Source organism: Schistocerca gregaria, chromosome 4, assembly GCF_023897955.1.
Source record: "Schistocerca gregaria isolate iqSchGreg1 chromosome 4, iqSchGreg1.2, whole genome shotgun sequence".
NCBI classification, from domain to species: domain Eukaryota; kingdom Metazoa; phylum Arthropoda; class Insecta; order Orthoptera; family Acrididae; genus Schistocerca; species Schistocerca gregaria.
Genome location: NC_064923.1, coordinates 81,178,571 through 81,202,982, shown reverse-complemented (window position 1 = coordinate 81,202,982; position 24,412 = coordinate 81,178,571). Strand labels below are relative to the sequence as shown.

The following is a 24,412-nucleotide window of genomic DNA, read 5'->3' as shown; positions in this document are numbered from 1 at the left end:
ATATATATATATATATATATATATAAAATAGAAAGAAACTTCCACATGGGAAAAATATATTAAAAACAAAGATTCCAAGACTTACCAAGCGGGAAAGCGCCGGCCGGCAGACAGGCACATGAACAAAACACACAAACACACACACAGGATTACTAGCTTTCGCAACCGATGGTTGCTTCTTCAGGAAGGAGAGGGAAAGACGAAAGGATGTGGGTTTTAAGGGAGAGGGTAAGGAGTCATTCCAATCCCGGCAGCGGAAAGACTTCCCTTAGGGGAAAAAAAGGACAGGTGTACACTCGCACACACACACACATATCCATCCGCACATACACAGACACAAGCAGACATATTTTCAAAATATGTCTGCTTGTGTCTGTGTATGTGCGGATGGATATGTGTGTGTGTGCGAGTGTACACATATTTCAAAATATGTCTGCATGTGTCTGTGTATATGCGGATGGATATGTGTGTGTGTGTGCGAGTGTACACCTGTCCTTTTTTTCCCCTAAGGGAAGTCTTTCCGCTCCCGGGATTGGAATGACTCCTTACCCTCTCCCTTAAAACCCACATCCTTTCGTCTTTCCCTCTTATATATATATATATATATATATATATATATATATATATATATATATATAACTGAATAATATAATCCATTATATTGCTCATACAAGTGAGAAGTCTTACATGCTGAGGAACTACCAACAGTGTGCAACATTCTGAATTAGAATGCAATGCAACGTAAGTTATTATAACACTATCAGTTAGTACCGCAAGAATAAACTCCCAATAATATTACTGCTTTATCAAACATTTAAGTTTGACCATAATTGTTTACTAATGGAAATTAACGCACTCAGTTTCATCACCATAATTATGACTTATTGAAATGATAGCAGCATTTATACTAGTAAGGATTGAACCAATAGCATTAAAGTTTTAAAGTAAAACAGCAGTCACATAATTAAAAATGATCGTTATCCTGACTAAGCAAAGTTATTCCAAGCAAATATACTAACTGCTGTGTGTGACTTTACTTGGAACATCAATTGCATATTTAAATCAGACATGAAAACAACAGCACAATCTCACAAGTACTGGTAAGGTAGCCAAAAACGAACAACAAAGACAAAAACTTGAAAAATATGGGCAAGAAACTGTCTCCCACTAATGTACATGGTTTTCTGTAAGGTGTGAAAGGTAATGTTCATTATACAGTAGCATTTAATAAGAGAGAAGCACAGATAAATTGCACATGAGGTATTGTTGACACGTTACTATTGAAATACAGTGATACAGTTCTATATAGGCGAACAACAACTCAAAGTAAGTAAAATCTCATATGCATCTAGATGAGGTGAACTTCTACAGCAAGCTAAGCCTATTTTCTGGGACATAAGTCAGATTTACCGCATAGACGTTCCAGCTGCTGTAGTTACTCGAATCCAACAAACTTCAGAGCAATAACATGTCCGCTGGAACACGGATGTGGAACTTCAGGTGGGTTAAGAGCTACAGAGATATCAGAACAGTCACAAGCCCGTCACATCTTAGACGTCTCTTACAGTTTCCAAGACGCTTGAAGACACACAACGACTGCATCACGTAAAGGCAGAGAGTCACAAACAGAGAGTCACATGTTTACGCGTGATACGTAAGAGGATTTTTGTGAATGCGCATTTATCATTTATAAAGTGACTACGTTAATTACAAATTAGTCATCATAGGGGACGATCAAAAATATAGGCACCATAAGGCATTAAAATGGCAGGGAGAACGGCTGGTATGTCTTACTGTAGTGGCAAAATCTCATATCCAGTGCTAGGTGAGCCAGGGACGCATATAATGAATCGGCACGAATATAATGAATCAAGTCTTTTCTAAATATTATAAGAAAATATAGTGCGTGCTTTCATATTCGACATACAGCAAAATAATAGACACACATTCATTATATACCTACATGTAAAAACCTGCGCGTATTTTTTATAAATACGTCTCCACACCACTATCTACACCGACTTCTCGCAAAATTACCATCACGAGTCATAACAAAGCATTGATACGCGAGCAAAGTGTAAGGTAACAGCTAGCAGTAAGCACACACACACATAAAAAGGAACACCGTCCGAGAAGGCCTCCAAGGCCCAACAGTACCGACCTGCCGCCGTGTCATCCTCAGCCCATAAGCCTCGCTGGGTGTGGATAAGGAGAGTATTGTCGTCAGCACACTGCTCTCCTAGCCGTTGTCACTTTTCGTAACCTGTGCTGCTACGTCTCAATCAAGCAGCTCCTCAATTGGCGTATCAGGGGCTGAGTGCACCGAGCAACACCCAACAGACTTGACGGTGACCCATCCAAGGCCTAGCCAAATCCGACAGCAGTTAACTTTGACGATCTGACGGGAACCAGTGTTACCACTGTGGCAAAACTGCTGGCATTTATTTATCATATATGTTAAAGAAATATGTAGCTTGTGTCTGCTCAAACAGTTATTGGGATATCATGTAAAAATCTACTCTAAATCACTGAAAAAATTTTCAACATTTTTGATAATAACGTTAAACTACAACTCGTCTTTATAAAGTAGTATAGAGTTGAATGTTATTTTGTGCTGAAACTGTCATGTGTTCTGTTTTTGCTATCTCTGATATTTTACTCATCATGTTCAACATGTGTACATCTGCATGTACATAGGTACTCCGCAAGCCACCGTAAGATGCATGATGGAGGGTACACTGTACCACTACTACTCATTTCCCTCTCTCTTCCACTCCCTAACAGAGCCAGGGGAAAACGATTGTCTATATGCCTCCGGATGGGCCCTAATTTCTCGTAGCTTATCTTCGTGGTTCTTATGCGCATTGCAGCTGAATCAAATGGCAATCAGCTTCTGATGCTGGTTCTCTAAATTTTCTCAGTAGTGTTTCTCGAAAAGAACGTCGCCTTCCCTCCAGGATTCCCATTTGAATTCCCGAACACTTACTTGTAGACCGAACCTACTAGTAACAAATATAGCTGCCTGCCTCTGAACTGCTTTGATGTCTTCCGTCAAGCTGACTGGGTACGGATGCCAAATCCTCTAGCAGTAATCAAGAGTAGGTCGCACTAAAGTCCTGTAAGTGGTGTCCTTTACAGGCGAACTACTCTTTCCTAAAATTCCCCCAATAAACCGAAGTCGACCATTCGCCTTCCCTACCACAGTTCTCACATACTCATTCCAGTTCATATCGCTTTGCAACATTACACCCAGATATTTAAACGACTTGGATGTGTCAAGTAGTACATTAGAGATACTGTTCTGAACACTACAGGTTTGTTGTTCTTACTCTTCTTCATTGAGGTCATCTTGTATGTTCGTACAGTCACTGAACTTCGACACCTTACCGTGGAACACAGCACCATCAGCGAGCAACCGCAGATTGCTGCCCATCCTGTATACAAAAACATTTGTTGCACATTGTTCGGCAAACGAAAGAAATCTTGAATGTTAGCAAAGATCGCCGAAGCCATTCTGTTAAACAGCATACTAACCTTCAGACTTATATCCACGTAAACTATTAAATGTGCTCCACTTTTAACAATGTACGCAGGTGTAGCCAACTGTGAAATACCTCGTTTCCTTAAGGAAACAGAGATACCCTCTTGCTGTCGCACGATTGTATAATTGTAGTCTACACCACGGCCAGCTTTAGTGGCAATCCTGTGATGTAAACATCCTCTAGTCTGAGACTTACAGAGACGCTTTAACTGGCAGTGGAGTTTTATGTAACAGTTGCCACCTAATGACGCCCTCTGTTAGATTATCGTCTCACATAACATATGTGCAGAAGACATGTATAGAGTCTTGTCTATTGTATTTACGTGAGTACCCTGTTGTACAGCCAAAGCCTAACAACTGGCCAAAGCTACCTCGTCGTTCCGATGACCGTCTGATCAAGTCCATCAATGAACGACAGACAAATCACAACAGTTACCACACACATTGCTGAATGGCATGTGAGAAAGTTCACAAACACTGTGGTAGCCTCATCAGCAAAGACGAGAGGAAGAAATCGTGTAGTCGCAAATCGTGTAGTCGCGCTACAGTGCTATGAAGGAGTCTCCTAAAAAAACATTACTAAAATCCTGACAGATGGGGAGTCAGCGTTGGGGTGAGGGGCGGGAGAGGGGCAGGAAACCTTAACGTTTTCATGTTTTTCTCGAATAAATCGAAAACCGCGGTTCCTATCGAAAATGTTTCCGAGCGTAAAATTAAGCTTCATTTAATTTACAACATAAACGTCCTAATAATTTTTCCTGCAGAGGATAGAAAGAAGTGGGAATTATAAAAAACACTCTCTTATCGGGAGATAAATTTATTTATAACGTGCGTCATGGGCTTTCCCTCCAGCAAGAGATAAAGCAGTTGAACACTGTGGTGCTAAATATCACCTGATCCAGATAATATCTCGAGTGCGACAATTATGATGAGCTTTGATTACTTTGGCGTCAGTAAACGGCTCATCATACTATTAGCAGATAATAATTGCATTGGTGACGTACCAAACAGGTATCTCGGCAATTATTAAAAACGTTAACTGATTAGCTTTAGCTATATATACGCACGCTAAGGCAACATAACTGTCTCGCAAGCTACTCTCCATTTCACAGCGGCTCCCACAATGCTTAGAGGTGAGCCATTACCTGTTACGAGTGATATACATGTTAATTAGAGTAATTCACGACTGTTTATGTGTGTCTGCTATGGCATAGTCAGCACCTGTTGTGGCCACTAACTGTGAAAGTGAGGATTATTGTATAGCACTATTCTTTAGTCTTTTAAAAATACCGTTGGAGAAAGGTAGAGAAATTATAATACTAAACGCTGTGAATTCCAGTAACGCAGAGGGGTCACAACGCAGATATGGGAGACGGTGCTCCTGCTAGACGTAACTTCTGCCACTCTTTCGCATTTCACATCGTTATAGTGACCCGTGTAGACTATGGTAGTATAGAAGTAGCCAAATGCCAGAACTAGTCTGCTTACAACCGATGACAGTGAACAGCTGCTACTAGGGACAAACAAACGTCTGAAACCAGATGTGAATAGTAATGAAATTCTTAGTTCAGACTGGCACGTTTATTGCAAGCATTGATTGGGCGCCGATGGTGCAGGTGTGTTTATAACTGTAAAAAGAATGATAATTTCTAGTGAGGTCAGTACACATTCTGAATGCGAATTAATTTGATTGAATGCAAGAGTTAAAGGTGGAACAAACACGGTCACCGAATGCTTTTTGTAGATCTCCTGCCTCACCATCAGTAGTACGAAACTCTTGTGGGAACATTTGTAGAATACTTTGCGTAAATTTGCTGGCCATGCTTTAGTATTAGGTGATGATTACAGCTTACGACTTATACACTGTGTGACTCACGTGGTTTTGGTTGGTAGTAATGGTAGGGAATTAGGTGAAATGTTTCTAAATGCTTTATCAGAGGTTACCTTGGTGGGTAGTAGTGATAGGGAATCAGGTGAAATGTTGTAAATGCTTTATCAGAGGATTACCTTGGTGGGTAGTAGTGATAGGGAATCAGGTGAAATGTTGTAAATGCTTTATGAGAGGATTACCCTGGTGGGTAGTAGTGATAGGGAATCAGGTGAAATGTTGTAAATGCTTTATCAGAGGATTACCTTGGTGGGTAGTAGTGATAGGGAATCAGGTGAAATGTTGTAAATGCTTTATCAGAGGATTACCTTGGTGGGTAGTAGTGATAGGGAATCAGGTGAAATGTTGTAAATGCTTTATCAGAGAATTACCTTGGTGGGTAGTAGTGATAGGGAATCAGGTGAAATGTTGTAAATGCTTTATCAGAGGATTACCTTGGTGGGTAGTTGTGATAGGGAATCAGGTGAAATGTTGTAAATGCTTTATCAGAGGATTACCTTGGTGGGTAGTAGTGATAGGGAATCAGGTGAAATGTTGTAAATGCTTTATCAGAGGATTACCTTGGTGGGTAGTAGTGATAGGGAATCAGGTGAAATGTTGTAAATGCTTTATCAGAGGATTACCTTGGTGGGTAGTAGTGATAGGGAATCAGGTGAAATGTTGTAAATGCTTTATCAGAGGATTACCTTGGTGGGTAGTAGTGATAGGGAATCAGGTGAAATGTTGTAAATGCTTTATCAGAGGATTACCTTGGTGGGTAGTAGTGATAGGGAATCAGGTGAAATGTTGTAAATGCTTTATCAGAGGATTACCTTGGTGGGTAGTAGTGATAGGGAATCAGGTGAAATGTTGTAAATGCTTTATCAGAGGATTACCTTGGTGGGTAGTAGTGATAGGGAATCAGGTGAAATATTGTAAATGCTTTATCAGAGGATTACCTTGGGGGGTAGTAGTGATAGGGAATCAGGTGAAATGTTGTAAATGCTTTATCAGAGGATTACCTTGGTGGGTAGTAGTGATAGGGAATCAGGTGAAATGTTGTAAATGCTTTATGAGAGGATTACCTTGGTGGGTAGTAGTGATAGGGAATCAGGTGAAATGTTGTAAATGCTTTATGAGAGGATTACCTTGGTGGGTAGTAGTGATAGGGAATCAGGTGAAATGTTGTAAATGCTTTATCAGAGGATTACCTTGGTGGGTAGTAGTGATAGGGAATCAGGTGAAATGTTGTAAATGCTTTATCAGAGGATTACCTTGGTGGGTAGTAGTGATAGGGAATCAGGTGAAATGTTGTAAATGCTTTATCAGAGGATTACCTTGGTGGGTAGTAGTGATAGGGAATCAGGTGAAATGTTGTACATGCTTTATCAGAGGATTACCTTGGTGGGTAGTAGTGATAGGGAATCAGGTGAAATGTTGTAAATGCTTTATGAGAGGATTACCTTGGTGGGTAGTAGTGATAGGGAATCAGGTGAAATGTTGTAAATGCTTTATCAGAGGATTACTTTGGTGGGTAGTAGTGATAGGGAATCAGGTGAAATGTTGTAAATGCTTTATCAGAGGATTACCTTGGTGGGTAGTAGTGATAGGGAATCAGGTGAAATGTTGTAAATGCTTTATGAGAGGATTACCTTGGTGGGTAGTAGTGATAGGGAATCAGGTGAAATGTTGTAAATGCTTTATCAGAGGATTACCTTGGTGGGTAGTAGTGATAGGGAATCAGGTGAAATGTTGTAAATGCTTTATCAGAGGATTACCTTGGTGGGTAGTAGTGATAGGGAATCAGGTGAAATGTTGTAAATGCTTTATCAGAGGATTACCTTGGTGGGTAGTAGTGATAGGGAATCAGGTGAAATGTTGTAAATGCTTTATCAGAGGATTACCTTGGTGGGTAGTAGTGATAGGGAATCAGGTGAAATATTGTAAATGCTTTATCAGAGGATTACCTTGGGGGGTAGTAGTGATAGGGAATCAGGTGAAATGTTGTAAATGCTTTATCAGAGGATTACCTTGGTGGGTAGTAGTGATAGGGAATCAGGTGAAATGTTGTAAATGCTTTATGAGAGGATTACCTTGGTGGGTAGTAGTGATAGGGAATCAGGTGAAATGTTGTAAATGCTTTATGAGAGGATTACCTTGGTGGGTAGTAGTGATAGGGAATCAGGTGAAATGTTGTAAATGCTTTATCAGAGGATTACCTTGGTGGGTAGTAGTGATAGGGAATCAGGTGAAATGTTGTAAATGCTTTATCAGAGGATTACCTTGGTGGGTAGTAGTGATAGGGAATCAGGTGAAATGTTGTACATGCTTTATCAGAGGATTACCTTGGTGGGTAGTAGTGATAGGGAATCAGGTGAAATGTTGTAAATGCTTTATCAGAGGATTACCTTGGTGGGTAGTAGTGATAGGGAATCAGGTGAAATGTTGTAAATGCTTTATCAGAGGATTACCTTGGTGGGTAGTAGTGATAGGGAATCAGGTGAAATGTTGTAAATGCTTTATCAGAGGATTACCTTGGTGGGTAGTAGTGATAGGGAATCAGGTGAAATGTTGTAAATGCTTTATCAGAGGATTACCTTGGTGGGTAGTAGTGATAGGGAATCAGGTGAAATGTTGTAATTGCTTTATGAGAGGATTACCTTGGTGGGTAGTAGTGATAGGGAATCAGGTGAAATGTTGTAAATGCTTTATCAGAGGATTACCTTGGTGGGTAGTAGTGATAGGGAATCAGGTGAAATGTTGTAAATGCTTTATGAGAGGATTACCTTGGTGGGTAGTAGTGATAGGGAATCAGGTGAAATGTTGTAAATGCTTTATCAGAGGATTACCTTGGTGGGTAGTAGTGATAGGGAATCAGGTGAAATGTTGTAAATGCTTTATCAGAGGATTACCTTGGTGGGTAGTAGTGATAGGGAATCAGGTGAAATGTTGTAAATGCTTTATGAGAGGATTACCTTGGTGGGTAGTAGTGATAGGGAATCAGGTGAAATGTTGTAAATGCTTTATGAGAGGATTACCTTGGTGGGTAGTAGTGATAGGGAATCAGGTGAAATGTTGTAAATGCTTTATCAGAGGATTACCTTGGTGGGTAGTAGTGATAGGGAATCAGGTGAAATGTTGTAAATGCTTTATCAGAGGATTACCTTGGTGGGTAGTAGTGATAGGGAATCAGGTGAAATGTTGTAAATGCTTTATCAGAGGATTACCTTGAACAGCTGATCAGAGAACCGACTTGTGAAAGCAACATATTAGATCTCCTGGTCACCAACAGGTATGAATTTTTCGACTAAATCAGCGCAGGACAGCATCATTAAACACGGCTGTAAATAGGAGCATAACGAAAGGTAGGGAGATATTTCTCCTTAGGAATAGGCACAAGAAAGATATATTAGATTGCCTGAGAAGTCAACGTGAAAATTTGCTCTGCAGCATTGGCAATGTTGGGCATGAATAGAGAAAGTTCAAGAGTATTGTACAATATGTTTTAGACAGCTATCCGCCAAGCAAAATTGTGAGGGATGTCAGAGGTCCGCCATGATTGGACAGATGTGTTTGTTGGAAAGAGGCTACAAATTAAAGGGATCTACCTGAGAGTTTAAACGTAACCATTCAACGTACTCTAAAGTTTTTGTCTAGTGTTAAGTAAGGAAACGAATCGAACTCATCTGTACAGATAAACTGTGGCCTCTAAACGGAGGACGACACACGGAAGGCCTAAGTACTAAACGTCTATCCAAAACTGTTTCACTGAGAAAGATCGTACTGTTATTCCCCTTGAAATCGTCACACAAAAGAGAAAATAGATGATATTCAAATAAGTGACCATGGAATAGAAAAGCGAGTAGAATTGGTCAACAGAAGAAAGTCCGCTGGACTTGTCGAAGTACGAGTTCGAATGTACAGAGTACGCGAAAAAACTTGTCTGTGTTTTAGCAGCAGCGTACCATAGGTCACTGGAGAAGTGAACCGTTCGCAATGATCAGTAATAAACACAGGTCATTCCCATTTACGAAAACAAATATCTCTAATGTCGCTCTCTTATATAGCTTTGGAACATATTTTATGCTCGCGTATTATGACATTTTTAAGAAACATAAGTGAAGATCTTTGGATATGGTTAGAAGGGAAACGTCATGCCAGATAGAGTTCAAGGTGGAAAAAAGTGTCATCGCAGTTTACTGACTGAGCTCCGTTCAATAACTGTGTAGAAACCTGCACAAAATACGACCTTGGTAGCTCTAGGATTGACGGTCATTCTCTAGAAACGTTCATTTGCTCACTAGAAGCGTCTTATCAAAAAGCAAGTGTCCCAGTCGTCGATGTATTGAAAAACGTTAAAAACAGCCTACGCACCGAAATCGTCCTCCTTGTAAGTAAGAACATTAAACATCCATTACCCAAACCCTTCGAACACTACTGTGTTATAACCAGAAAAGTATAACTTTTCAGACGTTGGATGCAGTGGAAATAGTGAGGCTACACTGAAAGTCTTAAGAAACACACTGTGAGATAAATAACTTCGTCTGTGAACAAAAATTGTACATTATTCAGTGAGGAGATGCCAAATCAAATAAAATTATCTGGAAATGTAAGAATCGGTAGAGATTGCTGACATATTGCAAATAAACGCTATCTTCATGGAGAAGAAATATCTTCGATGCTGTTTCTTACTGGTAGTTATGAAGGCCAAAATAAACCAAGACAGTATAAATAAGGAAGTTTATTTACATCCATTATCATATGATCGTTCGTTACAAATTTTTCAGAGAAGCAATCAATCCAGTTTAGATGCTGAATGTTAGACTACTACATTCTTGCACAAACGATCGTTAAATTATTGTAAATTTTTTGGGGTGTATAACCGTCAAGTCTTATACACCGAATCTCAAGAGATTATTTACAGCTAGTGACACTGAATTACGCGATAGTAAAATCATATAAATCACGGACATGATTCCACTGATTACCTACTACCATCTGTCGCCTATGATGTACAATATCATATTTTCCAAAAACCTATAAATTTTAGACAGGCCACTGAAATCACTATTCATCATGAATGAACAGCAGTCGAACGTTTTTTCTGCAGTTCGAGAGTTCACATCTTATTTATGAAATTATGAAACATAAAGAATTCTGTAGTAACCAGACATTGGTATTAACCAAAGTCGAGTAACAAATCCCACACAGTAGTTAGCTGATTACTGAGCAATTTGAAGAGCAAGACCTTTTACCGATTATTAATTATTTTTGGAAATCCTGACAGTTTTTCAGGTTTTTGGTACACTATGTGTTCTCATTTCTGTTTATTTACTTCTTGACGTGTGTTTTTATGAAGTGTTCCAACGTGCTAACAAAATTAAAGACAGAATACTGTTTTTAATATTATGATTAACTGGTATTGCTGATTTGTAAGGTACTTAGTGGGTCTGTATAAAAGGATTACCCTAAAATTACACAAGAATTTGTTTTGGAAAGTAACTAAAGAGGTTATTCCGACTGTGCGAATGGCCTCCATTTATCATAAAGGTAATCCACTGTTTGGTGCGTGCTTCATCACCGAAAGTCACGCGTTGAGAACTCGCGACACCACCTAATCCTATTGTGCCCATCACTTAAAGTGTTGCGCAGGTACAAGTTGACTGACTTGCTCGCTCGCCTGTCTGTCGCAGCCATGTGGACGCCCGCGACGCTGCTGCTGCTGGGCGCCCTGGTGGCGTCTGCCGCAGCCGGGCTCAGCACCCGCTACGACCAGACCACCGGCCGCATCCTGCTGCTGTCCGACAGAGGTGAGTGTGGACCGGAGGGCGCTGAGTGCGGGGGCTGTCCAGAGCGGGCAGCCTGCTGGCTCTGCGCTGCTGCAAGCTGCCACAGTTTCTACACAACACCTGCACCTCACCCTGTCAGTGTCTGAAACCCACCACTACACTTATAGTGTGTATCCACCCTTCAGCATTTTATGGTTAAACTCTGATGAGGGCACTTTCAGTTAGGTGTCTGAGTGTCTCTGGAGGATGGCATCCCAATCTTCCTCAAACCAGAAAGGGCACTGATGTTAGACACTGCTAACTGGAGAAAAGTCGACATCTAAGTCATGTCAAAGGTGTTCAACTAAATTCAGGTCAGGGCTTAGGGCAGGCCAGTGCTTTTAGCAAATGGTACTATCTGAAACCATTCCATCACAGATGCTGCTTTACAACAGGGTGCGTTCTCATGCTGGTACAATCAATAACTATCACCAATTTGTTCCTCGAATGTGCACTGGAGCAATTCTGTAAATATTGTTCCCATCCATTGCAAGGAGACCACACCTTGGCCATGAAAAACACCCCATACCTTAACACTACCTAATTCAAATTTCACTGTTGACACTGAACAGGATGGCATATAAGCTTCTCCTGACATTAGTCAAAACCAGACCCTTCCATCAAATTGCTGCAGGATACACCATGGTCCATCACTGCAGATGACAAACGTCTTCCAGAGGCAATAAAAATTTAACTTTAAATATTTTAGGTAAATTTAAAAATTGAAATGCTATCGGAATTAACTCATTAAGATGTATACTTTCATGTTGAAAGCTTAACAAAATAAGACAGATACAGCTGTTAGAAAGTATGTGTTTTCTTGAAACTGTAAATATATGGACTTCATTAATTCATTATTTCGGAGTGAAAGCACTTATCGACTTCCAACACACTTTACACATAATTTCAAACCTTTATCAAAACTTTTTCTAGCTGAACCGCCTTCTCCCCACTCCCCATACACATACACACAAAGATAAGATGTCAAAGACATTTAGATGTGTGAAAACATAGCTTCCGATTAAAATGAGACACAGTAAAACTTCAACAGGCATGTTGTCTTAATTTATTCTCTCTGTATCACCTAATCTATTCCCAGCACGATCTGCAGACTGTATTCGCATACGTCACTGAATATACTTGGAAAAGTACATAATCATATGACACACAGTTCAGAAGACATGACGTCATAAACATTGAGGCGCATAAATATATTTGCTTTTTGCCTAAAATGCGGCGCATATTAGCCAGACTATATTTACCCAGTGTTTCATCATGTCAACTCTTAACGAGTTCCGACAAAGTTTAAGCATAATTTCGAAACTTTCCCGTAGTTATTCGCGATTACATGCTTACTGTCAATTATTCATCACATTAACTCATTTGTGTGGTTATAAACATTTGGAGCTGCTTTATACACTAGAGTTCCAACATTCAAGGAATCGCGCTATACTGGTTCTTTCCGGCTCTCTGCGTGCAGTCGTTGGGCTAGCTGGACCACTGGCACCACTTTGGACTCGCCAGTAATTCCGCCCTCTGATTCCACGCGGCTTTCTAACAGTCACCCTCTGCAGTCTTCGACGATCCGTATCCGACAGTACAATCACATCATCAACAGTCGACTTCAGCGGCTTTAGAAGCGTCCAAATGTCGGAGATGGATTTGTTTTTCGGATGACATTACGTGAGTTCTGAATGTTTCAAGTGGCAGGCTCTCCATCCACTCTTATGATACTGCTCCTCCACTGACAACACAATACTCAGCACCACATGTCACACAAGCAGGTCCACCCCTCAAGCCATGTAGTGGTCAGTTCTGCATTACTCAGGCGTGTCCGGATCCTTTTGCTTAGGTGGTGTAGAAGAAGAGGCGACAGTTGCAATGTATCAGCGCTACTTCCTTCATATAATTACATTTGTTCCTCGAATTACTGTGGATAAGAAACAACGTCGAATAGATTCTAGGTTAAATAACTGCCTGTTGGAGTGGCCCATCTGATATGACGTCTGAAACGACTCAAATTCAAAATATGAAATTTACTAGTAAAATTAGTTACAAATTGCTTAAGCAACTTTGAATGACAAGACATACACGGATGAGCCAAAAATTATGAACACCTTAATAACATGTTTGTCCGTCTGTAGGACAAGATACATCGCTGAACTAGCACATCAGGGATCCGACAGTCTGTTGATAGGTTTGAGCAGTTATGTGGTACTGGATGTCTACACAGACGCCACGTAATTCGAGTAAATAATAGGCCGCTGATTTGCGTACGCAGTTACGGCGACCTATAGCGACCCAAAAAAATGGTTCAAAGTGCTCTGATCACTATGGGACTTAACTTCTAAGGTCATCAGTTCCCTAGAACTCAGAACTACTTAAACCTAACTAACCTAAGGACATCACACACATCCATGCCCGAGGCAGGATTCGAACCTGTGACCGTAGCGGTCGCGCATTCCCAGACTGTAGCGCCTAGAACCGCTCGGCCACTCCGGCCGGCATAGCGACCCAGATGGGATCCATTGGATATACAGGAGACAGACAAAATAATGTGAACACCTGTACTTACTTGGGAATGGTTTATTAATAAACGGTTGGACGCCCATTTGCCTATAATACAACTGTCATATATCTTGGAATACTGGCATATAATGATCGTATAGTCTTAACTTGGGAATAAGTTTCCTTTAATTGACGTCTATGGTCACAAACTTTTTGTTAACAGATTACCGGTTTCGGTCTTTAATGATCATAATAAGATCTGTTTCATAAAACAAAGTCCTAATGTACTTGCCGGCCGCGGCGGCCGTGCGGTTCTGACGGTGCAGTCCGGAGGCGCGGGACTGCTACGGTCGCAGGTTCGAATCCTGCTTCGGACATGGATCTTTGTGACGTCCTTAGGTTAGTTAGGGTTAAGTAGTTCTGAGTTCTAGGGGACTTATGACCTAAGATGTTGAGTCCCATAGTGCTCAGAGCCATTTGAACCTAATGTACTTTGTTTTTATCAAACAGATATGATGACGGTCATTATAGACTCAAACAGCTAATCTGTTAACAAAACTTTTGTGACCATAGTCGTAAATTAAAGGAAACTTATTACATATATGGGTCACTGCTTTTTCGCGACGATTTCGCAGCTTGTGACTCCAGTGGAATGTTATGCCACTCTTCAATCAGAAACTTTTATATCTACTGTAGTGACTATGAGTTGGATGTCTGCTCCGGAGTCTGTGCTCCAATACTGCCCACAAGGGTTCGAGGAAGTTCAAGTCTAAGGACTGTGCTGGCCAAGAAAGACGCTGCGATTCAGTTGCATGCTTCTCGTATCACGATTGCACTGTTCTGGCTCTGTGAATGGGTGCAGTATCGTCCTGAAATACGGCATCATTGTTGGGGAACAATATGTGAATCATGGGGTGCACCTGATCACCTAAAATGTTCACACACTCGTTGGCTGCAAAACGGCCTTTTAGAGTACTGATTGGACCACCAAAATACAATGATATGGCTGCCCACACCATCACACTTCCACCTCCATGTTTAACCATTGCAGTCAACCAGGCAGGATTGTAGGCTTTTTTTGGCGTTCTCAAGAAGTAAACCCAGGTGATGTTGGAAATAACGAAAACGTTGAATCGTCAGACCACATGTTTCCACTGATCAGCCATTCACACTGCCAGGATAAAGAAATGCAAATGATGTTCACTCAACAATGCTCAGTACTCTGTTGTGCTACTAGCAGCTTGTGGTTTCTGAAGTTTGGCGTTCCTCCGAAGTTGTCATATCACAGTTTTATACGAGCAGCTTAGAGCAGAGAGACTTTAGTAACTCACTATGTCGCTTTCTGGCACGCTATCTCAGGAAAATATACTTCAAGATATCTGTTTGGGAGTTCATGTGTAGATTACCACACAAGTTCTTAAAACCAGACACCAAACTATAAGAAAGCGAAATGTGTGAAATACGATGACTTCAGTTGTATTCATCATGTTGGTCACTCAAGCTTCTGCCGTTAGCCAATAGGAATGCAGGAAGTGCAAATGATGTCAGAGTACTGCTCTTTGCGCAAAAAATACAAAGGTGCAGACTGAAGTGACTCAAATCTTATGCACTTACTTGTCCATTCAGTTTGTATACGACAAGGGTACATTTACATCAGTGACATCTGCTGCAATTGATAACAATTACGTACTCGACACCAGGGGACCATCACTGAAATTCATATCAGTGATTTGAAAAGATTGCCTGACCAAGACAGACAGGTGGTAAATGAATAGACATTGTAGCACCTGTTGAGGGTTTCAAGATGCCGTTCGTCAAAATATATGTATTTAAAACAGCAGACGATAATTCGCTTGACGACCTCCTAAAGATTGCCTTCATTCCTTCCATGCTATGCAAGCAAGAACCAAATGTGGCTCAAATTCAAAGAAGTAGTCTCGCCGGCACCTACGAGTTTTACACAAAACTTCTCGGAACACCTTCCCAAAATCAGAGAAAATCTCGTGCAATATTTAAAAGAACACAGAATAATCTAGCCAAGCGAAGGTTTACAGATGACCGAAATTTTGCACGGAATACAGAGCGAGATCGTTTAATAGTTTTCACTAGGAAACTAGCTCTCAAAACCTGGCAGAAAATCCAAACAGGTTCTCCTCGTGTGTAAACTGTATCTGGGACAAAAAACAATAAACACTCTCAGTGCATTATTTCAAATGCAATATTATCGATGTCAACGCCACTAAACAGTAGTCACTAAAACTTCTGAAATTCATTCACCAAAAACTATTCAGTAAATATTCCAGAATCAGAATCAAGACAATGCGCCAACATAAATAATTCCGAACTAGCTCCCCTCGGAGTGGTGAAGCAATATAAGTCAGTTAGAGCAGTCTTCCGGTCCAGATTTTAAACCAATAAAGTTCTTTTCGGAGTATGCTGATGAGACAGCAGTAATATACAGCCAGTCGTTCAGTGAAATATTCCTACCTAACAACTGAAAACTAGCACAGGTCACACCAGTACACAAAAAGAAAACAGAATTTACTGGACTCGTTCTCCAACAACAGGGCTACTGCTGCTCAAACACAGCTAACATTAAATAACATAAGAAGTAAAGTTTAGATTCAGAATCCATCTATAGACAATTCAGATTGATATTATCTTGTAAGTTACAACCTTTTGTCACTACGAACGTTGAACCTGGGAATCGACTGAATCTTAAAAAAACCTTTCATGTCTTTTATGCAGAGAATATTTTTCCTTTGTCAAAGCTATTTGTATTTATGCAAGGTATTAAGCGGCTCTTGAATGTGGGTCAACAAACCTGAGAATGTTAACTCCATGCACAAGAAGATATTTCCTCTGGCGAAGTTACTTCGATCGTCGTCCCATTCTGTGCTCTTACTTACGTGCTCTTACTTACGTTACGTCACATTATAGTGTTCGTTAGTGAGTACCATTGCCGTTAAGAAAGCGCAGGGATACATATGCAGGGTTGTAAAAATAGTAGTACACTCCTTGTTTGATAGCGGAAATGGCTGGTCTAACACTAAGAAACAATGGTGTACAGGAAAGCCAGCCAAGGTCACTGCAGTCGACTCACATACATGTTACAATTAAGCTACATGTTTCCATGTTTGAATATTGAAGACTATGTACGTTCTATCTACTCTTCTACATAATTAAAACATTGCATCACAGCGTATATTATTATTTTACGATAGTTATTTCATGCATTACTTACTGTCGTAAGTTCACTAACAGCACCTATCTGCTTGCACGTTTCAGGTGGAGACGAGGTAGAAGTGGGATACATCGAAGCCTCCAGCAACCAGCGGTCTGCAGTTCCACGCCATGAGACTCGTGGAAACGAGGAGTCCTTCGACTTTGGTGCCTCCAGAGTTCTCGTCCGGCACCAAGACAGGTCGGGCGAATGTCTCTGGGTCCGGCACACCAAAGACAATCCGAGTGAGATAATCACAATGTGTCAGCGGCACCTAAGGAGCCACATCTACGGTGGTGTCGAATCGACCTACCGCACCTGGCCCATCGAGAACAACGTGTACAAGCACTACGCATACGTCGCCGAACATACGGACCACGCCACCATCGCTACGCGCTACTGGGTCTTCTCCGACGGAAGACTCGTTCACGTTCACACTAACGTTCCTCTCTTCGTCGACCAAAACAGCAATCAGACGAGCAATAAACTGTGCTTCAGTGCCGAGAACGCGTCTCCCTACCCAGAGGACCGAAGCGACAACGTGCTGGAATACGAGCTGTGTACGTACGGTGATGCGAAGGAGGCGCACTTGGTCGGTATCCAGAAGTACCTCGGCAAGCCTACGGCGATTCCAGACGAAAGCTTGGGTGTTCAGCCTTTCTGGGAAGTGGGGCCACCCGAGCAGAACGTGAGAGAGCGCGCCGCAGGCATAATCGAGCACGGGTTCGGCTACAGCCTTCTCGAAATAGCCAACTTCTGGGAGAGCTGCCGCGGAAGCTTCACCCCGGACACCACCAAGTTCCCCGACATGAAGGCGCTCGTGGACGACCTCCACGCACTGGGATTCCCTGTCGTATTGTGGATACACCCATTTATAAACAGTGACTGCGAACCCTTCTTCTCTGAGGCACAGTCCAAGGGTTACTTTGTGCGCAATGACAATGGCAGCATCAGTACTCGCTGGTGGGGTGGATGGGCCGGCATTATCGACTTCACCAATCCTGATGCGGTAGCTTGGTGGACTGATCGAGTTGCGGTGAGTACATTCGTTAGAAATTCTATTGTCTATGGCATAGAAATCAGTTACAAAGTTCAACTCTATGTAAATACTGTAGGACCAATCGGTTGGAGAAATTCTAATATTTGACATTTAACACAGAGAGCAGGGATGCAGTAATTTGATCTGCAGGTCACCAATCCATACTGAAAAAAGAACAATACTCACTTTTGGTTGTTCAAAGGGTTTTAGACATGCATTCTGCAAAAAAATATAAGTAGCTTACAAACGGATTGCTATTTACAATATATCCTTTTCATGTGTCTAGGTAGCCCGTAGATATAGTTCATATGACGAGCAATTGGGATATTTGACGTTTAACACAGAGCAGGGATGCAGTAATTTCATCTGTAGCTCACCTCCATAACCTTAAGCACACAAGAGTGTGGTACAAAAGAAGAAAGGTTAGATGATTTATGAATCAAGAACTGGTTCTTAAGCTTTTATTTACTTACTTAGGAGTATTTGCCATCGGTTCATTAAATTTAAAATGAGTTCATATACATATGAATGTATGCAGCGACTGGTATACAAGAAATCAACAGGGAGCATCACATTCATAGTAACTTTGAAATTAACTGCTGCTGTTTGTCTATTAGTGTAATTTTCGGGTTAGCTTATCCTTTTGCTTTACGACATTCCAAATGCATGCTAGCGAATGACGTTGTTAGGAATACCTCAGTGAGTTGTTTACAGCACTGAGCGAACAATGTATGAGCTGTACCCAGAAGAAATGCTATAAATGAGCAATTAAAGATTGCTTGTATGTATTCTGATAAAACATACATATGCCTTATGGAAATAGATGATGATTTCTTGGTAATCGTTAGTCTTTTAACATGTTTGATCAGCGAGCTGCAAAGTCAGAGGAGTTGGTGGAGCAAGACTTCCACCTCACGTCATCTGTTATTTATTGTGTGCAGACCAGCCGATGTCTTCGCCTACAGTACTTTCCTCTAGAGTCCCCACTACTGTCATGCATGTCTCTCATTTTATTTCTTTTGGTTACTTCACATGTCTACTTCCATGGGATTTAATTGAGGAGCAAATCTCTATGGCCATGGAACGAGTTAATACATCAGGAAAGTAATACCAAATATAACAAAATGTACTCGATTCGTTTGTACACAACTGTCCTACCATCCTGCCCTTCTCCTTCCTCCTGTCATCCTATTCCACATATTCCTTTCTTCGCTGATTCTGCAGACAACCTCCTTATTCTTTATCTTAACAGTCCACCTGTTTGCGACATCCTTATAGAGCACCGCATCACAGACGCTCCGATTCTGTCCTTCTCCAGTTTTTCACATACGCTATGATTCACTACCATACATTACAGTGGCCTAATTATACACTCTCACGATGCTTATCCCGAAATTGTGGCTGTATTTGATACTAGTGCAATAGTTTTACTCGGGAGTGCCGTCTTTCCCTGCAGCAGCCTATTTCTTTGATGACCTCCTTACTCTATCCATTTCGAAAGTAGTTGAATTCCTTTACTTCGTCTCCTTTGTGGTTGGAAATTTCGATGTTCGATGTTCGGTAATCTCTCTTCTGCTACTTCTCATTACTTTCATCTTTCTTCGGTTGACTCTCAATCCACATTTTGTGTTCATTAAACTGTTTTTTTTTTCAGCCAACAGTTCCTACAGTTCCCTCTGACTTTCACTCAGAATAACAAACTCATCTGCAACTCTCATTACTGACGTTCTTTCACCCTGAATTCTAATCGAATAATGAATGAGATGGTCCTACAAGAAACAGGAGACAAGAAACAACTCCTCAAAGTTCTAGACTAACGCAAAGCAAAACTCATCGACACTTATTTAGATATTACACACTTGAAACTTCCTAGCAGATTAAAACTGTGTGCCCGACCGAGACTTGAACTCGAGACCTTTGCTTTTCGCGGGCAAGTGTTCTACCATCTGAGTTACCGAAGCACTGCTCACGGCCGCTTCTCACAGCTTTACTTCTGCCAGTATCTGGTCTCCTACCTTCTAAACTTGACAGAAGCTCTCCTGCAAACCTGCAGAACTAGCACTCCTGAAAGAAAGGATACTGCGGAGACATGGCTTAGCCGCAGCCTGGGGGATGTTTCCAGAATGAGATTTTCACTCTGCAGCTGAGTGTGCGATGATATGAAAGTTTCTGTGTCTCATTATCGATTGAATAGCCTTTTTACTTCACGGGGGCGTACCAACCCAGAATCAGTCTTTCCAAGTCAGGATGTATCACTTACTTTGCCTCACAGGTACGGAATTTTATTTGTAATCTGTTTGCAGGCGCTCCGCAACGAGACGGGCGTGGACTCGTTCATGTTCGACTTCGGCGAGACGAGCTACCTGCCGCAGCCGCCACAGCTGACACCTCTTGAGAGGACGCCCGTGGTCTACACCGACGCGTACGCCAAGGCAGTGGCACAGTTCGGGCCCATGGTCAGGCTGCGGTCCGGCGTCGAGAGCCAGCGCCTGCCCAACTTCTTCCACATGGACGCGGTGGACACGGCGTGGAGCACGCAGAACGGCCTGAAGACGCTGCTGCCCAAGCTGCTGGAGATGAGCCTGCAGGGCTACCCCTTCGTGATGCCGGAAAGGGTGGGCGGCAGCACCAAGACGGGCGTCATCGCCACTCGCGAGCTGTACATCCGCTGGCTGGAGGCCAGCACCTTCATGCCCGCCCTCCACTTCCGCACCGTGCCCTGGGACTACGACAACGAGGTGCGTGCCGTGCTCGTACTGTACATGGCTCTCCGTGTTTGTAAAGGACACTTCTACAGTAAATATCGCTTAGCAGCGTTCATACAAACAGTGACGTACAAAGAACCGACAAATTAAGCCAATCTCTATATAGTAAGACTGTAAGGTATGCTCGTATGAGTTCAGTTTCAAAACGGCGGCTCACGGCTGTGACTTGTGATACTTTTACAGACGGTGGAGCTCGCGCGCAACCTGAGTGCTTTGCGCGCCCAGTACGGTCCGAAGATCGTCGAGCTGATGAAGCAGGCAGTGGAGGACGGCACTCCGGTCAACCGGCCCATCTGGTGGCTCGACCCGACGGACTCCACCGCTCTCCAGATCAGCGACGGTATGGCGAACAGCTTTCTCTCGCGTGTTCTGTCTTTAGAATTATTCCAGGCACGGTTTCGTATTTTATGATCTTAGTTCCCAATCTTTTAGTTACGATTTCTCTGGCGACTAACCATCGACGTATGCTTCTTACGCGAACGAACATGTTACTGAGGCAATCTCACACTTGAACAGATACCCCGCGACATTCTCATCACAGTGATCTACAGTGAATACACACGGTATGTTAAAAGTCTTCGTAGATACCAGAGTCTGTATCCGTGGCTGCACTGTTGTTGCCGAAGTCTCGGATCATTTCTCATTATTATTGTGTGCAAAGGAGTATGCAGTTCTTGACGACTTTCTTTGGGAAGACTTCCTAGCTTAATTTAAAACGTTCAAAAACACTAAGCATGCCTTACAACTCCACAGACCATCGCTCACATTCTCGTGAGGTCACATATTTCTCTCTCGGACGTCGCATTTCGTGATCCACTTGGAGATTACTCTATTCTCTCAGTTTCTTCAAAAGAGATTTTCCTTTAAAAGCAGCAAACCATATATGAACAGTTACTTGATGGCAACCCTTTTTCTTACATTTACATTAACAATGCCCTCAAAAACTGAAAATCAGGTAATTATTGAGGAATTAAATTGGTCAAGCATACTAAGAGCATTACTATGTGTATGTGATAAAGTAATAATGCATGAAAGTGGAGACCATCTGCTGAACCAAGTACACTGAGAAAAAAAATATGATTAAGAGTTGCAATTCCCTGTGAATGTTTAGTGTTCCTACAAGGTATGATAGGGCATATGATTCGTGTGATGAGTGTCAGATGATGAGTGATCACTCTGTAAAATCCAGATGTGGCCATAGTTGGGTGAGACACCATTTTCAGCACATGGCGGAATCTGAAAGAGGCTTCATTGTGGGTCTCTTTTGGCCAACTTGTCTAATCATGCAATATCGAGAGTTTTTTACCATTCGGATCTGAGTCTGGTCCAGTGTTGCACTGTGTGGAAAATTGAGAGCAGGCATAACTCGTTGTTAAGGTTCTCTTTCATCTCGTCTGGTCACCAGGAGGCAGGGTCGCCGTCCTGTGTACAAAGCACATCATAACCCCTTCACATCTGCACTTCCCATCCGAAAACAAGTAATTCGGCGTCATCCTGCTGCAATGGTTGGAGACCAGCAGCAGGTAGAATAGGAAATTACCACTCCATGCACCAACTGCAGTCAAAACCAAGGCAAAAGCGGCTGCTTTTGGAGTGGTGCTACGACCGAGAAGGATGGATTGCTGACGAATCCTGATGCACTGCGTTCAGCACATGTTCATCGAGAACGTGAGTGAAGTTGGGAGATATCTCATTCTCCCAGTATTTTTCGGAAAGGCATAGCAGTGTTACTCCCAGAGTAATGATTTTGGGAATCATTGTGTACGACTTCAAGTTATGGTGGTAATGTCAGTGTAAAATCTGATGGCACAGCTGTATGTCAGAGACATCCTGCATCCTCGTGTATTACGTCGCATGTGACTGTGTTATAGTACTAATTTCTCAACAAACGAATACACGTCCACACATGGCAAGTGATTCTACGGATTGTCTGACTGTTGTTGAACTACTGCTGTGATCAGAAACACACCCAGATTTGGCCTCGATAGAATATGTGTGGAACGAGCTCCGAAGTCAACATCGTCGCAGTGTCAGTATTGAGGATATTAGGGTCCAGTTACAACAGATGTCTGTCAGCTTGACTCAGTAGAGCCAACTGAATCAGTGAATGCATTCGCCTCAAAGGGGGTGCAATGTCACACTGATTAGATGGTTCACACTCGCATTTCTTTGTAAATTTGAGTGAATTTTGTAATCATTAAAATAACGACATGTATCCTCTTAACCTGCGATGTTGCATGTGTTTTACATTTTGTCTCAGGCTGTCTATGTATAGAATATAACATTAAAATTTGATTACTTAAAAATAAATTTATGACCTTCTGGGTGCTTCTTTTTTTTCTTCTTTTTGTTAGGCAGTGTGTGAACGAAATACAGTTTTAAAATTTCAGTACATAAGAATAAATTTACGATCTTCCTCTGTAAATGTTGACAACAGTTGAAAACCGTGATTAACAACAAAGTAATTAAACAGTTGCCATATTTTAAATATGTGTGGTGTGACACACAATTTACATTTATGACAATCATATAGATGAGAAGCCGCAGAAATTCATTACAACATTTGGAACACTGAATTAAAATATTTAAATATAACCCCCCCCCCCCCAAAAAAATACAAAAATTGCACTTGATAGAAGTATGGTGATGTCGTTAATGTTGTACTGAAGTGAGAGTTGGATAAAGAAGAAGGAAGATGACGGTAAAGTGCAAGCAGCAGAGATGTGATCCCTGAGGGGAGTAGAGGGTAGTACAAAAAGAGATGTAACACGGAATGAACCTGTCAGACGACTGAGGTATGCCATGTGGTGACGCTTTGTTTTCCTCCCGTGCAGAGTACCTGCTGGGCGACGACCTGCTGGTGGCGCCGGTGACGTATCGCACGGCCACGAGGCGCGACATCTACCTGCCCAAGGGATACTGGCGGGACGAGGTGGACCCCGAGCACCCCACCATACGGGGCCCCACCTGGCTCTACGCCTACCCTGCGCCTCTCAACACTCTGCCCTACTTCACCAGGGTCAGCTCCTAGCTTGCACTGGCTGGAAACGAGCGCAGTTTCTATGAAGGCTGGCACGACCTTATTTCAATGTATCAGTGACACCGTGTTTACAAGAACGTGTAAGACAGCTTCTGGAAACAAAAACAAAAATAGCTAACGTGACTTATTCCTTCTGTATTGTAGATTTTGGTTTTGTAATGTGTAAAAGGTGATGCATAAGAATTACTAATTTACATTTGTATAAACAAAATTATAAAAAAGTAAATTGAAAATAAAGAATAAAGCCATTTTTACACATGAATGTGTAATGTGAATGTAAAATGACTCATTCAACTTTATTACGATTAATCATACAAATGATCCATAGAACTGCAAACTAATTAACCAACTGACTAACTCTACAGGATACAGTAGTAGCCCAGTTCAAGCTTCCACTTGCTCTATGCTTGTAGTTCTTTGCATTCTATGGATTTGTTCCTACAGAGAATTTTTGTTCTGTGAACTACAATTCGCGCACAAATGCCGAGATAGAAATCATTTACGGCCAGATGACAAAATACTTCCATGTTTGTGTAAGGTAGAGTGAATAACAGAGTCACATACTTCTATTTCTACAATGTTAGTGTAATATTTCTGGCTT

General features: G+C 41.8%; 1 protein-coding gene across 1 annotated transcript; it reads left to right on the top strand.

Annotated features, from left to right (window-relative positions):
* Positions 1-4,596: 4,596 nt before the first annotated feature.
* Positions 4,597-24,073, top strand: LOC126266978 (myogenesis-regulating glycosidase-like). Its single transcript, XM_049971714.1, has 6 exons — positions 4,597-4,674; positions 11,102-11,218; positions 17,033-18,003; positions 20,310-20,744; positions 20,955-21,111; positions 23,606-24,073. The coding sequence occupies exons 1-6, from the start codon at positions 4,665-4,667 to the stop codon at positions 23,800-23,802; spliced, it is 1,887 nt and encodes a 628-aa protein (XP_049827671.1). The 5' UTR covers positions 4,597-4,664; the 3' UTR covers positions 23,803-24,073.
* Positions 24,074-24,412: the final 339 nt, after the last annotated feature.

What these genes read in the sequence shown, in the direction of transcription:
- LOC126266978 (XM_049971714.1), top strand. An exon ending in CCTGGGACTACGACAACGAG is followed by an intron (nt 20,745 to 20,954) that starts GTGCGTGCCGTG and finishes ATACTTTTACAG; the next exon opens with ACGGTGGAGCTCGCGCGCAA. An exon ending in CGCTCTCCAGATCAGCGACG is followed by an intron (nt 21,112 to 23,605) that starts GTATGGCGAACA and finishes CCTCCCGTGCAG; the next exon opens with AGTACCTGCTGGGCGACGAC.